General features: G+C 41.9%; 1 protein-coding gene across 1 annotated transcript in view; it reads left to right on the top strand.

Annotated features, from left to right (window-relative positions):
• SREBF1 (sterol regulatory element binding transcription factor 1) overlaps positions 1-17,587 on the top strand; it is a 631,726-nt gene that overhangs the window by 399,173 nt on the left and 214,966 nt on the right. The window contains exon 16 of the mRNA XM_044088935.1: positions 5,511-5,673. Coding sequence (XP_043944870.1) covers positions 5,511-5,673 — 163 coding nt within the window. The remainder of the gene's footprint in view (positions 1-5,510; positions 5,674-17,587) is intronic.

Raw genomic sequence — 17,587 nt, 5'->3', positions numbered from 1 at the left:
GTTCTATGGCTACCTCTGCAGCATTTTGGTCAAGAGTTCCCTTAGATGACATCTGTTCGGCAGCTACTTTGGCCTCTTCTCATACCTTCATTTCACACTACAAGCTGGATCTGATATCCAGAAGGAGGGCAGCCTTTGGCTCCGCAGTGCTCCGGAATATTCTTCCTTGAGGACCTCCCAGGTTTTTTGGTAGCTGGGGACTCTGTCCCACAGGTTGCTGATCAAATGAAGTTAACTACTTCAGATAAAGAAGTTATATACTCACCATAACGTTCCATCTGAGTAGGTAACTTCATTTGTCAGCAACCAACCCCCCCCTCCTTCCCCCTAACCTGTTTTGTGGTCATCGCCATGACGGAATGTCTTCCTTCTGTTAGGCATCAGGTTAGCGTTTTTCTTTTCGAGTATGGTTTGGCTGTTTGTTGCTTGATAAGTTGGCAAACTCGATCTGAGGACTGGAGGGAGGTAGCAGGGTATTGTGGGTAAGGGGAGGAGCTGAGAGCTCAGATCTTTAGCTTGGAAAGCTGCCGGCTCGGATCCGATACCCACAGGTTGCTGACAAATGAAGTTACCTACTCAGATGGAATGTTATGGTGAGTACATAACATCTTTTTTTTGTCTCTTGATCTTTGTGATGTCAGGGTGGTTGTATTTAAGTTAAAGGTTCTTGGGGGGGGGGGGTTGCCTCTCCTGGAAGGTATACTTGTGAATGCTTTGTGGTGGAGTGGGATGTACAACTTCCCATGTGTAAGATTTTGCACAACAATGTATTGAGTACTGACATCTGAAGAAGTGGGTTTCATCTACGAAAGCGCTTGTGTTTTATTAAATGTTTTTATACTGGAACCTGAAGCCACTTCTGAGTCCTGCTGGTTTATTTGGATTATTGGATTTATTTTGTATACAAGACTTGGTTACTCAGGAGCATCATTGGCAGTTTTGTGTTTGTTGATTAATTTATTGAGTATACTGCAGTTGTCTTGACTCCATACATACCAATATTATATTGTTTGGATCTCCATTCCACTCCATGAGTGTAGTATCTTTCATTGGGGGGGGGGGGGGCTGTCAAGGGTGAAACGAGCTTTCTACCCTATTTTGGTAATGTTTTTTTCTACCAAAGCGTTCAACCCACTGGCTGTGTCCCCTCAGAATGAGATATAAAAGGTATGTTACTATTTGGTATATTAGTTGATCCTCTAAAGGGGTTGGGAGGACGGCCTAAAGGTTAAGGTGTTCGCCTTACAAGCACAAGGTGCAGGGTTTGAGTCTTACAAGGGATAATTGGCTAGGCTTAAAATGGCTTACAAGGGCAGTTAGCCTAGTATGAACCTATTAAAGAAACAGGTGGTCTAATGGTTAAGATGTTTGCCTTACAATTTCAAACACAAGGTGCAGGGTTTGATTCTCACAAGGGATAACTAGCTAGGCATAAAATGACTCCCAAGGGCAGTTAGCTTAATACTAATCTATGAACCTAAGTACTAATCTATAAAAGGTCCTCTTTAATGAGTGCATTATTTACTGTTTCCATCTACTGTGCTTAGAACACATCAGCAGTGACTTTTGTAGTGGTATTTTATATTGTAGATAAACTCAAAGTTTGTAATTTACGTCTTTTTCAGGTAGATTTTTTTATTAGTTGCAGGTCCACATTTTTGCTGGGGGAGGTTAAGGTCTGGGGGCCCTGATACCACATAGTCTTAAACTGTATGCAGTACTTTGCTCTATGTGGAGGCATTTGTAGACATAATGTTAAGGATTTTCGATTTTAAAGCAATTTTGTGAGATGGCTTCAGAAGCATAGACCTTTCATTTTTTTCCCATGTAACATTAGGATTCTTCAAAAGTCCCATTAGTTAGTGAAATCACATACATCATAAAGGTTTAACAATAATCGCATACATCATAACGGTTTAACATCCTTGATTTTGTTTCAGTCCCTTCCTACTGTTTGTGTGACTTTAACAAATAATGTTTTATTGTTTATGTATACTTCTACTACAAAACTTTTGACTGTAACAATTGTATCAAATTTTCTTTTCAAAAATATTGCTTTTCCTATGTGGAACACAGCTCATTAGCAATGGGTTTACTGAAAGTTTTGTTGAATAAAAGAAAATTGTTCTAAAAGGGTTTAATACCAGGATTTTTTTTTGAGGTGGTACACTGCTATATTCTCCCAATGTAGGGTGCTTCTCTCCCTGCACCTTGCAGAGTTTTGTAATCCTGTCCAAAGTTGCTGTCTTTGGTGCAGTGCTATGCTCTGATCACAGTAATATCTTTGTATAATCAACAGTTTGCCCAGTTGTGCAGAATCTCATACTGACCATTACAAAGTTATCTATTTATGTTTGTAGAAAAAAAATTAGTAATTTGTGTGATTTATTTTTGATGGAAAGGATATGTGTAGAAAAGATGGAGTGAGGTAATGAGTAACATTAGAGACTTAGTGTCGGTGGCAGTCTGCTGTTCATGACAACTTTGCAAAAAAAAAAAAAAAAAAGTTACCCTTGGTGAAATAAATGTATTTTTTTCCTCCTTCACAGCCGCTTTATTGCTTTATTGATCCATTTGCCTAGGGGTCTGGATCAGCAAACAGGAAGTGAAACTGTTATTTTTTTAGAGGGTTTTTCTACTTATCACGTAAATCTTCCCCCTGTGCATGCTGGTTGGTGTCCTAGGGCATAACATGCAACAAGCTTTTGTGGTGTATGTCCATGCCTCTGTATGTGACATGATCTATTAGCGCTGCCCTGTGTAGACAAACACATCCATGAGATCCCTGGTCTATAACAAGATTCTGTCACAAACAGTGTGCCCTGAGCATGCACACCTCCTCCCCTGAAGATAGATGAGCAAGCTGAGCTTCTTTAATGCCACTCCTTCCACATGCCAGTCTTAGGAAGTCCCAGAGCTGCTAGTTTTACTTGGGTCTCTTTGGTCATAGTCAGGGCTTTATCCCACTTCATTAGTGGAGCTGGATACGCTTGATAAATTCACTTCTTCTAAGTCTGTTAAGTTATTTTGCAGATATATTTAGTTTACTGGAAGGAATGGCAATGGCATAACTGGAAATAATTGTATTTTTGTGGGAGAAGACGATCACTTAAAGAGGACTGTTATTTACAAAGATTAAAAGAAGGGAGGGTTAAACTTGACGTATCATACCGTTTATTTTGTATGTTTTTGTACTACATATAGTTAATGGAAGGAAGTTTTGGTAAATATAAAGAATATTGGGAAGGAGTAAGACAAGGAATAAGATTATACAAGAAGGATAGCTTTTTGTATGGTAGGATGTGAAACAATGGAAGTCGCATAGTGACATAGTAGAAAAAGATAGGGCAAAATGGTGTACAAAATAAGGGAGAGAGACTGTTTGGTGCATTCCTGAAGTGTACGTAGGAAAATGTATATAGAATGCAAAGCAGGTTTAACATTGTAAAATGATTTGATGTTTAAAAATGTCAGTAAAAGAAGGGATGATGCATAAATAGCCACAGGGAAGACTCGTTTACTGCAAAGATGTAGACGAGACTACTTTGAAGCATGTGCTTTTAGGATACAAGAGGGTAGATGGATTTTGGAATATGGTAAAATAAGCGTTACTAATAAGGGATGAGTAGTATACAGATATGACAAAATGACCGGAGAAGACTTGAATTTGGTTTGTGTGGATAGGAAGGTTTGGGGAAGTGATATGTATGTATGTGTGTGTGTGTGTATGTGTGTGTGTGTGTGTATATATATATATATATATATATATATATATAATAAGGTGTGATAACAGAACTTTATAAAAGATTAAATTTTAGTTCTGTTGGAAAGGATTGGTAGGATGAAAAATGTAAAGAATAGTTTAAGTGGCTAAATATGTACATATAACTATGTATGTATGTACATGTATGGGATATACATAGGTATAAAGCAGTGCAATATGCTTTTTGATAAAAATTGTGAGATCTTTAACGTTCACCAAATTTGTGATGTGGGCATTTGGAACCAGGTACCAGCTTTGGCTTCTGTCGTATAATCTTATATTGAAACAATCATTCATGCCCTAGGCCTAGTCCATTCTTGGTGGGACTATATTAACTTTCTTTACTTTAAGCTCAGGGACATTGACCATGGGTGCATTCACTGGATACAATATTCTGTGACATGGGCTTTGATTAGAACTTTTCTCTTCAACCATTTAATTCTGATATTTTGAGACTTGTGGCCAGCTCTTTACTCTAGATGATTATTCAAAACTCTGGTGGTCAGCTATAGAGCCCTGCAAGATCTGTATTCACTCACTACAAGCACAGTTTAGTCTCCTGTGTTCAGTACACTCACTCTGTTCCAGAAGAGTTGCTTTTAACTCCCAGGATGAGTATAGAGATATCCAGTAGTCATCACCTATCTGTCACCTCATCTATTGAATTCATTGTCTTTCCTACTTTGAGCTTGTAGTTGTTAGAACTCCTTTAGGAGGGACAGTCTTTGTTTGACAAATTTATCTGAACCCTTATTGGGAATTTAATTAAGATGTCCCTTTAGATATTTTATTGTGGCATAGTTCATTTTTATCTGCCTTGTTAAAAATTTACTCACTGGTAATTTTTCTTATGTTACCTAATTATTGATTATTGCTTTGATTGGGTTACTGTACAGTTAATGTTAAGCATTAACAAGTAAATGGTAAATGTTGTGACCCTCTGAGATTGATGAGAATTTAGTTTAATGTCTCATCTGAAGGATGACACCTTCAGAGTGCAGTCCCTGCCCATTCCCTCATTACCAAAGAGCATTGCAGTGTCTCTTGTAATGTGATGATAAGTCTTCCACAACTGGTATCATACCCAGCCTTTACATTCATTGTTTCTTGCCATAGCTATGAACCAGTGCAGTGTAGAGTTCTCAAAGTCTTATCCTGTTAGACGATAAAGAAACACCTCAGTTGCCTAATTTTTTTATTCACTTAAATGAATTGATGCCATTGATTTTATTTTGGTGTACAGTTTCATGATCAGCGCTATCTGATCTAAAGTACTAAACAAAGAAAAGAACAGATCTCACATTGCAGCAGCTGAGTCCTTATCTCTACCTTTATTGTACCGAGATTTATGCGAGACCTTCATTAAACAGGAGCAAGAAGTGTGAACTCTTCAGCAGTGTTCTTTGTTATGTAGTACCAAGGTTAGGTCTCACACAAGTCTTGGTATTTGCATATTGGGAATAAATAATTAGCTGGCTGCAATTTTAGACCTGCTATTTTCATTTATTGTTGTCAGTTATTGCTTTGTTGAGCTTGATGATAGCTGAGCAAGGGCTAACAGATGGTGTGTCCTGAAGAAGTGTGTGTGTGTGTGTGTGTGTGTGTGTGTGTGTGTGTGTGTGTGTGTGTGTGTGTGTATGCTTTTAAGTTATAATTTGAACATGTGTTTTCATTTCTTTCTTAATTTGTAAAGCTGTTTTCTATTACTTCCGTATAAGATTTTCATTACTTGAATTTATATTCCTAGAAACCCTTTGCCAAAAGCTGCACTGTTTGCATTTAAGGCGGTACATGCATCTTTCTGGAAGCAGGACAGCTGTCAAGTGAGCATGGCATATTGCGAGAAGGCTGGCAGTTACCTAAGAGATAGCCTAAACGTAGCTCCACCCACCAGCAACAACATAGACAAGGTAAATATTTTCACAAAGTAATAGCAATTTTTTCCAGCAGTTACTGTTGGCATGGGATCCTCAGCTTGTGATTTAAAGGTTTTACAGTATTGTAAGATTGTTACTCATTGCAATGTAGTGACACTATGCACACAGATGCTGGTAAAAGAGCAAATGGATAATGTCACCTTTTTAATAGGGCACTTGAGTGGACTGCTAGTAGAACTGGTTGGACAAAAGAGGCTAGTCTCAGTGGGCAGTCTTTGAGAGGGTGAGTTAGAATGGGCATAGACCAGTGATGTTCCTCCTAGATTTGAGGATAGGGAGTGGCCATGTCAGGGATTAATTCCTGGTAGCAGGGTAAGGATTCAACATCCCTAGAGACACTGCAAGAGCACGAATCCTGCAGCTTCATTGAACCGCATATGTGCAGAAGTTGTCATGTGATTGAGAGACATTTCTTAACAGAAAACGTCAGGGAGGGGCAAAGGGGAAATGTGTATTTGCAAAGTGCCCTAAGCACCATGAAACAGTAATATTGGATATATATAAATATGATCAGTGTAGGCTGCAGTAGAAACCTTCACAAAGCCTCAGGATCACAGTTGGTCTTTTTTACTGCTATTTTGCCATTTCTAAAGGTAAATTATGACTTAACATGAAATGCTTTGTGTGTTAATAGTCTTCTCCCTTCAAGTTAAAGAAATAGTAGACGTGCCCATTTACTGTCTGTCATTTGCAGCTGACTGCGCACATTAGGTAGATGCTAAAATGGTAAGGCATGCTGTGTAGATTTGAGATAAAGCAAATTGTATATCCCCATGCTCTGTCATGTATGTTTGTGACTTCTTTGTTATGTATTGTAGAGCTCAGGCCTGCTAGATTCACCTGCTGCTCTCTGACGAGTGTTTGTGGCTTTCTACCATTTATCCAAAAAAGCATTTTATTCCTTGTCCCGTTGTAATTCTGACACATTTGTCCATGCATTGATGTCTCGGGAGACAAGGATATATGAAACATTACAAAAAAGTTGCCGTCTTCAGTATGATGATAAATAGGACCTGTATTCTGCAACTATTGAAAGCTTGTATAAGTGGTGTCTGTTAAAATTCCATGGACCTTATTTCAGTCCTTAGAATAGTAAGACACGCAACGCACCACATCTGAGGTTGTACTTAGGAATGTTCTCTTTACTGTTAGGTACAGTAATCTCAGAGTATGTATGTATCGGGGGGCATATCCCCCATGTTATGTCTTTTTTTTGGTGGACAGAACCCCTTCCTGCAAAACATATTTTAATAGTGTTAAACTGAGTTTCAGCAATTGCTGTACATAATAGAAACTCACATTTTCTTTTCTGAAGTTGCAGGACTTGAAATTAATTGTCTTGCACCCCTGATGGTAAGCCTTGCATAAAAAAGTGTTTGTATGAAAATGAACAAGTGTAGTAATGGTCAGTAAACATGGGGCAGCTTGTCATATGAGGGCAAATGAAAAGAAGACAAAACTTCTAAAATATTTGTATTTAAACTATTCTGGACAGACTGCAGCAGAAATTTCTTCTTTCTTGTCCTTGTTATAACAAGACATACAAGTTTACTTATAACCTTATTTTATGCTTCAGGCGGTATTTAGGTGTCAACAAATCTACAACTGTCACAGACACCATTAACAGAAAATTTTCTTTGTTCTTGTTTTACATCATAACCTTTTTTTTCTTTCTTTTGAATGGCTTGCTTTGTTGTACAAGTGGAAAATGTAGTTCAGCTGTCTAGTCAGGCATAACAAGTGCATGATGTTTTCAATCAGTTTGTACTGCTGCCTCTGCTAAGAGATTCGGGTACCAAACAAAACTCAGGCTTTTGCATCATTTTGTATAAATAAAGATAAAATAAGGGAAAAAAAAGTACGGAAAAATGTACAGGCTTGAGGTCACTATTGTAACAGCCACAGACTGCTGCCCTCCCAGAGTGGTCATAGTTGGTGTAATCAGTAACTACTAGTTTGCTCTTTATGAAGTCGTCATGCAGTGGACAGCCCGTTCAGTGCCTGAGCATTGATCCGTGCAGCTGTCAGGTAAAGTTCTGGATGTTTTTTCCCCCGTCTTTTCAGACTCAGTGTTCCAGGCTGTTATTATTGTGCCTAATGTGTAGCATCTGAATTGAAGAAAATAGGTTGCCATTTGTCTTCAGAAATCCATTTTCTTGGAAAAAGGCAAGAACATATTAAGCACTTCACATGTTCAGTCCATTTTTGTAATGTGCTTCACAATCTTTCCTTGTTAAGGCTTTGGCTGCTGAGTGCATTATTGCCTGCTGAGTGTGTTGCTGTTTCATCACCTCTTCCAATGAGAAGTATTTTAGACAGCATATAGTCAGTTCTTTTTTCCTTGAATTGATGGCAAAACTTTGTGATTATGGTAGCAGCAGACTGAATGTTTTAAAAAAGAAATGTTTAAAGTGATTTACTGACATTGTTTTATATACAATTTCCACCATGGCATGTAGTGCTTACAGCACTGTGATGCATTTTCCCTACACTCATTTATGTTGTATTCATCCACATTGTTTGTTATGTTACTTGCAAAACTACATTTTTTTATGCTGACTTTTTGAGAAACTCAGCTGACCTTCATCCTGTGTGACGTCGGTGTAAGGGATAGTATAGGAATATGTCCATAGACTTTAGAGGACACAGCATCACCTGTGTGTAGGAGTCCATCCATTAAAGTCTGTGGATGAACCACAGTGTTACTCCCTAGGGCGATGTCACTAAGGAATACTATAGATTTATTTCTGTCATGACTTAGAACAGATTTCAAAGCATTTTATTAAAAAAAAATGGCCCAGATATATGAGGAATGACTGAAGAAAATGTGTTGCAGCACTTGTCGCAAGATGCCATGATCCAGGTAGGAACATCAACAAATCACTTTATAACCATTTATGGTTTTATCTTCTTCATGATAAAACAGTTTTGATTAGAAGAGGGTGGACAGTGGAGGTGAAGCTTAATCTGAACTGTAATCTCTATACATCCCTATGATGATCACCTTCTCTGATGTGTAATGAGCCAAATGTCTTTTTTGTGGGAACTGGAAATGTGTTATGATACTACACACTGGTTTTACTGAGCAGTGTTATGCTGTCCCACTTCTGTGAGAGTCAACAGGTAAATACTCTCTTGAATTGCATCACGTACATGAAGTACTATTGTACTGTACTGATGAGAAATACGCTGTACCTTTTAAATTCAGTTGTTGTATACGCTGTACCTATTAAATTCAGTTGTTGCATACGCTGTACCTATTAAATTCAGTTGTTGCATACACTTTACCTATTAAATGCAGTACACTGTACCTATTAAATGCAGTTGTTGCATGCGCTGCCTTTGTTTAGGATTTAGCATCTTTATGTTGTCTGGTATTTTAGTGCTTTTAATGTAAACACTGTGTTTCTTTACACTTTAATACTCATTTCCCCTCTGTTCACTGTTGCATAGTGTTAGTGAGTTGTGTTTTTTGTTTACAGGATTTATTGTAATTATATATATATACATATATATATATATATATATATATATATATATATATATATATATATATATATATATATATATATGGGTCTATGTTGTATTATCGAAAATACGGTTCATCGAACCATATTTCCGATAATACACTTCCGCAAAAGTACATTATATCAAAAATGCACTTTCGCAGAACAAAAACAATAAAATATATATATAAAAAAAAAAAAAAAAAAAAAAACCCATAAACTAAACAGTATTATAAAGGGAGGCAAGCCCCCTGCACCCCTGATGTGGGGGGCTCTGCCCCCCCACTTTATTATTCTCACTTCAAGATCGCACTACAGTGGGGAAAAGGGAATATTTCCTTCTCCCCATTGTACCACGATCTCAACAGGAGTTTCCTTAGTTGTACATCAACAGTATACGTTGATTTACAACTAACGATACATGCAAACTGCATGTTTTTTTTTCTTTAGCGAAAGTGCATTTTCGACAAAATGCACTTTTGCTAAAGTGTGTTCGATAAAGTACGGTTCGATGACCCATACTTTCGACAATACAAATAGGATCCGTGTGTGTGTGTGTGTGTATGTATATATATATATATATATATATATATATATATATATATATATATATATATATATATATATATAAGCTCGTTTTGTATAGTTATTTTGTCAGTTTTTTGCTTCTGGCCCTGGCATGTGACAGGAATGTATTTTTGGATAAAACAAAGAATAAGCAAATAATTTGGCCCTTCATGTCATAGTGAGTTGTGAACAAGCTGTATCCAGCAGATAAGGGTTCTCCTGTCCTCTTGTATAGTTTCTTAACTAGGTCACAGTCTTGGGGTCATCCTTGAAAGTGTGCACTTGAGTCTGCACACAGTAAAAAACATAAATAGGGAGAATCTAGTGTGTAGATATTACAGTTAAGCAGACCGTGGCTGTGAAATCAGTTGTCTGTATTGTGAGAATGCTATTAAGTGGGAATGTGTGCCAGACAACTACACAAGTAACACCATAACCCTGATCTTTCATTCTGAACTTTGCCTGACCCTCAATGTCTTGGTTGATCATATTGTTTCTCCGTGGTCACTTATTTCCTCCAGATGTTTCCTTCTAGAGTGGTCCTGCACCGTTTCCCTGCTTCCTAACCCCCATTCCCCTCGCCATCTTGATAGTCCTTCTGTGTGTATGCATCTTCTGCTTATTGTGCTTTTCTGTTTAGTTCTTCCTTAGCTGTGAGTAGTGATACATATGTAGCCTTACCTTTGAGGTGTATGGAATCCTGGGGTTTCTTGTGCATTCAATTTCCGAAATACTGAGTGCCCTTGCTGCATATAAATAAGGGATTTCTGCACTTGCATTGAATAGGTTATAGCCAGTATGGTAGGAAACATATTAAGAGGTACTAGTTATTGTTAATGTTTATTGCTGTCTTATTTTATTTGTGTACATGTAATACAAAACACTGGCGGCAATTGAAAAATATTTACAAATTACAGGATTAGCTTATTGTAATCATGTGAACCTCACAGTCCGTTTAGTAGTTTTATCATTTCTACTGAGCAGTGGGGAATGCAGTGCTTGGTGTGATTTACACTTGAGGGACCCAGCCTTTGTGGGTAGTCAGTAATGTGAGGCAGAGAAGTGAGGCATGAAGGAAAAGTCCAAAGAGACACTGCAGTCAGGCCATTCTTGTAGAGATCCATGGTCTGAAAATGTCAGCTCTGAAGAGCCACTTGAGCAGTCCTCAACCCTGACATCTCTAACAGCCAAGGCCTCTAGTAGTGCAGCTTTGGAATACACCACACTGTCTTCAGCACATCCCACTGGACTGAAGATTTTAACCAGACAGTAGGCAACAGAAGCCAAACAAGAGTCTGCTCCTGAACAATATTTTGTTAATAAGGGGAAGGAGGTATCCTCTTGATTATACTTGAGGAGGACATTTGGACTTGCAGGAAGTCAAGAAATATTCTCCTTCTTGGGTGCAGAAATCCCTGGCAGCTGTCTGCTCTTCTACAAGACAAAGATGTTTTGAGGTCCACATCTCTGCCAAACCTAAGCTTCTACCTTAATGCATGTCATTCTTTTCTACCCTTACCTTGCTTCCATCTCAGGATTTGACAAAGCTGGCTTAAGTGTCTTTTAATTTATAAAAGCCTGTAGCTTGAATCTAGCTAGCCCTCTAGGTCCAGAGTTTTGACCACCAAAAGAATAAAGGGGCTCTTCCACATAAGAAATCCTGACTCCTTTTGCTGTGAGGAAGAGGAGGAGGTGAAGGATCTCTGGACTATCAATCCCAGCTGTCTTGCCCCTTGTTCTTTGACAGAGACAGTGAAGTTATGTTAGGCTTCACTCACTCCCATAATATCTGTCATTTAGGGATACTATCTCCATTATGAGTATGAATTTCCAGTTGCTAATCTATGAGGCTTCAACCTCCCAGGAAAGAGCAATGGATCTTTTGAGACTGGGCCCTCTTAAAACAGTAGCTGTCCTTGCAGTATGGGAGGCCTTCATAGGTGTCTCTGATGCTGACTTCTGGAGTCATAATCCCCCCACCAAAAAAAGAGGCCTGGCAATATTTTCAGGGTGCAGGGGCTTGCACAAGTTTCTATATAAGAACCCTATTGCAGACCTGGATACAGCTTCTCTAGGATCTGCAAAAGGACCTTCCCAGTGACATGGAAGTTAGATTAATGGATGGATTTGGAAAAGGTATATGCTTTGGTAACTGTGACATTCAGGGCGTTGAACTACCAGACCCACTTTTTTGAAATACAAGGAATGTGTCCTTGTGCAACTTTTGCAGGGTTGTTGGGAGAGTGCAGGATGTGAGCCAGAAAGCTTCAGTGGTCACTTAAATAGAAACTGATTTACAATTATAGAAGCATACACTTAGATGTAGGTATGACAATGCAGATGCAGTGTCAAGGTTTGCTGCAATGAGGTCAGTTATAATGGCCATGCCTAGATAAATGCACCCTTGGGTAAGGAGTTGCTGTTTGGACCCCAGTCATATAATGTATTTAAAAAGCTGGAGTACAAAGTGTGAAGGCTATGGAGTTGGTAAAGCATATGTTCTACCTTTCTGTTTCCAAACATAATTGTAGATCTGAAGTAGTTGACTTCATTTGATCTTCAACCTGTGGGTTACGGGTCCGACTCGGCCGCATATCCAGCATCAGATCTGAACTCAAAGCTTACCCGTAATGCCCCCTGTCTCCTTCATACCTCCAGATCTCATTTGCCACTGAAAAGTAAGCTTCGTGGTCTGAGCTCTTAGCATATTTTTGGGTAAGTGAGTGACTTTTGGGGATTTTTTCTCTCTCCTTTGATCTATATTTCTATCTCTACTTTCCACCTCCCCTCCACGTAGGTCATCGGTAAAAAAAAAAAAACTTTTCCTGTCTTTCCTATATAGCGTGCTTGTGTGGTGAGTTGGGCCTATCTTGAGAGTATGGCAGATACCCCAAAGCCAGATTTCAGAAAGTGCACAGAGTGTGACCATAAGCTCTCTCCAGCCGATGGCCACACTCTGTGCGTGGTGTGTCTGGGTGCGGCCCATCTACAAACCTCCTGTTCTGTCTGTGTGGGGTTTAACCATAGGGCACTGAAGGACAGGAGGGATAAGCTCATTTTGAAGGGCCTACTTCCCTCCAAGGGGACTGTAGCCCCTGTGCCCCTAGCTTCTGGATCAGCCTCAGCTTCTACCTCTTCCCCGGCCTCTGGGACTCAAACTCCTTCCAAGAGGTCCGGGGAAGGGGAAAAGTCATAAAAGGACAGGCCAAATAAGCATTCATCTGACTGCTTGGCTCCGGCCAGGCCACCGGAGAAATCTAGGCCAGCTACCAGACCAGGATCTCCCCGGCTCTACTCTCCCAGGTTTTTCCCTGAGCCGGAGGAGTCCTGGATCCAGTATCCCGTTTGGGTTTCCCCTCACCGGCACTCCAGACTGTAGTTGGTAGCCTCCTACTCCCGCTCCATCTGGAGCCTTAGTGAAATGGAGATGGACAGGATGATGCGGAAGAGCATCCGCACCCAAATCCAGATGGGAGTCTTGCCTCCCACCTCTCCCTCCGGAGCAGGGAGGTTGCAGTCTGTCTCTACCTTGATTACTCCTTCTCTGATCTGGCCTTCAGTTTCAGAGCCTTTGGATCCGAGGACCCTCCGATGATCGAGGGGGTGGCGCCGACGGTACCTTGTACCTCGATGTTGGACATTGCCTTGAGCAAGTCAGATCCGACTGGGTCTAATCCGAGCTGTTGGAGCTGTAGCCTCGGTGTCAGATCCGAGGGGTTGCTGTCCGTTCTGAGTGTGTCTGAGTGCAGTTTTCCCCTGGTATCTCTGCCTCTGGAGTCTCGGCTCTGACTTCCCTGTTGGGTCAGAGGGGGACGGCTTCTACTGACCTTTTTCAGGATGTCCGTTCTCTTTTATCCTTTGATGTGGTGGAGAGGGTTTTCTAGATTTCGTTGAGACCCTTGACCATCTCGTCTTTGAACTCCGCCCCAACTCCCTCTGTTTTGGGTACGGTCCTGACCATCCTACCATCTCAGGGACAGCCTGTCTCCATTTTGCCTCAGGAAGCTCCCACTTGGGAGCAGCAGAACATTGGCAAGTCCTCTGCAGAGATTCCCACTGAGGAGATACCTCGCAAATGGACGTGCAAAAGGAGGCAGTTGGACTCCATGCTGGAGTCACTCACCGAAGACACCGATTTGGAGGAAGGGGAAGGTTTCCCCCCGGTCACCCCCTGAGGAAGTGCATGGAACTCCTCCGCCAGAGCGGGGGTGGTCTGCCCAAAAACCTACCTCGGATGAATCTGTGTTCCTCGTGGTATTCTGCACAGGCCCATTTACTTCCTGGGTGTCCCCTCCTGCTGATCCCTTAGTGGATCTCATAACATCTCGGGCGTGGAAGGAACCGGACATGATGGAGCCCATCCCAAAACACCTGGACAAAGTTCTTAGCCCCTCTTTGGATAGGACGTACTGGAACAAAGGGTCCCTGGTTGATGCTATGGTGGTGGCAGCTGCCACCAAGAAAGAGCTCACTCAGGAGAGCTGTACAGTCCATCCTCCTGACCGACAGTCAAGGACGATGGATCGATTTGGGAAGCGGGTATACGCTTCAGCAACCTGCTCAGTAAGAGCGCTGAATTACATGGCACATGTGATTTGGGTGCAGCGAGACCTAGTTAAGAAGATGGCTGAATCAAACTCTTTGTCCATGTTGGTGGGAGACAAGACAATGCTTTCCACTCTTATTTCCACCCTGAAGTCAGCTGCTAACACCTCCATGCGTCTCCTCTCCCATGCTACTGAGGGAGCTGCTAGGGCAGCCTGTACAGGCGTTACCATCAAGCAACACACCTGGCTCCGGCTCTGTCAGTTCTCAGAACCCTTTAAGGCATCGTTCACCAATGCCTTGTATGACAGTTCCTCCCTGTTTGGGAAGTCAGTACGCAAGACTTTGGTCCAGAGTGAGAAGAACAGGAAGACCCTGCCTGCCGTCGGAATCTGCTTCTTCTCCCCTCAAAGATTCTTTTCTAGGAATCAGCGAGGGTCGAAGAAGCTGTGATTCCAGAAGTCTTAGGCCTTTTCTTGAGACACTCAGGACTCACCTTCTTCTAGAGGTAGAGGGGGTTATGATAGACGCTGCCCTAGAGGCAGAGGGGGTCCAAGAAACTACGGGTCCCGAGAACCATTCTCGGACAGACCCGCATAGCAGCCTTGAAGGGCTGCCCGACTGCTCATCTCTGGAGGCAGGCAGGGGCTGGTTATCACTATACCCAATGGAATGGGAGTCCATAACAACTGATCATTGGGTGTTGCAGATCATATCCAGAGGCTATTCAATCCCATTCCTCGAACCACCCCTACCACCAAAACACCTCCCAGACGTCCTACCCATGCAAAGGGAGGAAGCAGTACTAGAAATAGAAAAGCTGCTAAGAAAACAAGTCATCCAGCCTGTCCCCCTTAACCACTCCGGATCAGACACTTATTCTGGGTTCTTTTTAGTGCCAAAGAAAATGGGGGACCTAAGACCCATTTTGGATCTATCCACCTTGAACCTGTTTGTGGCCAAGGCAAACTTCCATAAGGTCACACTTCTATCCATCCTGCCCTTTCTGCAGGCAAATGACTGGATGTGCTTGATCAACCTCTAGGACGCGTACTATCATATCAAGATGGACAGATGCTCTTGGAGGATCCTTTGCTTCTGGCTAGGAGCCAATCGTTATCAGTTCAGAGCCCTTCCCTTTGGTCTCACCATAGCTCCTAGGGTGTTCACCAAAGTAATGTCAGTAAGGGCGGATTTTCCCTTACCTGGACGATTGGCTCCTCACTGCCCCTTCCAAGCATCAACTTGGTCAAGCCAGGGATTACTTCCTTCTACTAGCACAGAGGTTGGGCATCACCATCAATCTCAGCAAGTCATCTCTGATCCCAGTTTAGATCTTAGACTTCATTGGGGCTCGATTAGACACTGTCCAGACAAATGTTTCCTTACTCGAGACAGGATACACAGCCTGAAGCTGCATGTTCTTTATGTCCTACAAGCTCAGTTTCCGACAGCAGAAGCGGTACTGCGGGCATTGGGGTCTATGGTGGCCACTATTAATTGCTATCCTTAGTGTGCCTTGACATGCGGAGTCTTCAGTGGACTGTGGCATTTCAATGGTCCTTGTTAGATGTGCCATTGTCTCATCCTGTATGAATCTCCCGAGTTTGCAGGGACTCTCTTCAGTGATGGATTCATTCTCCAGACCTAGTCCGGGGACATCCCTTTCTCCCATCATTCCCCAAGGACACGGTGACTACGGACGCCTCCCAGCTTGGTTGGGGGGGCACTGCTCGGAAAGGACAGTTCAAGGCACGTGGTCACTATCCGAGACCAGTTTGCATATCAGCATCCTGGAGATGAGGGTGGTGCTTCTCGAGTTGCAGGCTCTTAATGCCCATCTTCCACTAGGGACGGTTGCTATCTAGGCAGACAACATGTTGGTGGTCTGGTACATCAACAAACAGAGTGGAACCAGATCTTACCCCCTATGTCGCAAAGCCATGAGAGTGTGAGAATGGGCGATCTCCACTGGACGTTTTCTGGTTGCAACGCACATTCCGGGATGGTCCAACATTCTAGCGGACTGGCTAAGCAGATTCATAGGTTCATAGGTTAGTACTAAGCTAACTGCCCTTGCGAGCCATTTTAAGCCTAGCTAATTATCCCTTGTGAGACTCAAACCCTGCACCTTGTGTTTGTAAGGCAAACACCTTAAGCATTAGGCCACCCTCCCAACCCAGATCTAACCTGATGCCTTACGAATGGTCTCTGAATCCATCAGTGGTGGAACAGATCTTTCAAAAGTGGGGTCAACCTTGCTGGGATCTATTCGCATCTCCTTCCAATGCGAAATTCAGCGAGTTCTTCGCTCTGAACCCCCCTCGGGGGGAAGCCCCCAGAGACGCTCTTATTCATGCTTGGCCTCCCAGTCTTCTGTATGCTTATCCTCCTCTGCCCTTGCTACCAAAATTTCTTCAGAAAGCTTGCAGGCTGGGGAGCTTTGTGATCCTCATCACCCCGTTCTGGCCTTGCCAAGTCTGGTTTCCCTCTCTATAGTCTCATCTAGTAGCTCCACCATGGACATTGGATCCAGTTCTGGATCTCATTTCTCATTCCTCAGGGATTTCCCATCCAGACCTGGGCAGCCTAAATCTCACAGTTTGGCTGCTCCAGTTCCCATGATTATTAGGACTCCTGATTTACTTCTCCCATTAAAAGCATTCTGGTGGCGGCTCATAAGTCTTCCACCAGGAGGATATATTGTAGCAAGTTGAAAAGTTATTTCTGTATGGGCTTTGCAGGGTGCATTGGATCCGTTTACTGCTCCAGTTTCTGTGGTGCAGGAATTTTTGTCGGGTATTTTTCAACAAGGTGCCAGTTCATCCACCGTCGAAGTCTAACTGGCTGCAATTTCTCATTTTCATGTGGGGGAAAATATGACTTCTTTGGCTTCTTCTAAACTTTGCAAGACCTCCCTTAAGGGTACCTTTCTTCTGAGACCTCGGTGAAGGACCCTACGCCTTTGTGGGATCCTACATTAGTGCTTCAGGCTTTAGTCTCGTCTCCCCCTTTGAACCTGCAGCTTTGGTCGATTTGCAGTTTCTGTCTTGGAAGACTGCCTTTTTAGTTACCATTACTTTGACCAAGAGAGTGTCAGAACTTCAAGCACGATTGATCAAGTTTCCTTATGTGATTTTTCATAAGGATAGAGTGTATTTGCATACTAACCCATCTTTTCTTCCCAAGGTAGCATCAGAAGCCAATATTAATCAGATGATCAATCTCCCATTCTTCTTTCCAGTTTTTCAAAATAAGGGAGAATGTAA

This window comes from Protopterus annectens, chromosome 12.part0 (assembly GCF_019279795.1).
Source record: "Protopterus annectens isolate FY-2018-M chromosome 12.part0, PAN1.0, whole genome shotgun sequence".
NCBI classification, from domain to species: Eukaryota; Metazoa; Chordata; order Ceratodontiformes; family Protopteridae; genus Protopterus; species Protopterus annectens.
Note: the sequence above shows the minus strand (reverse complement) of the source record. Positions and strands in the feature narration are given on the sequence as shown.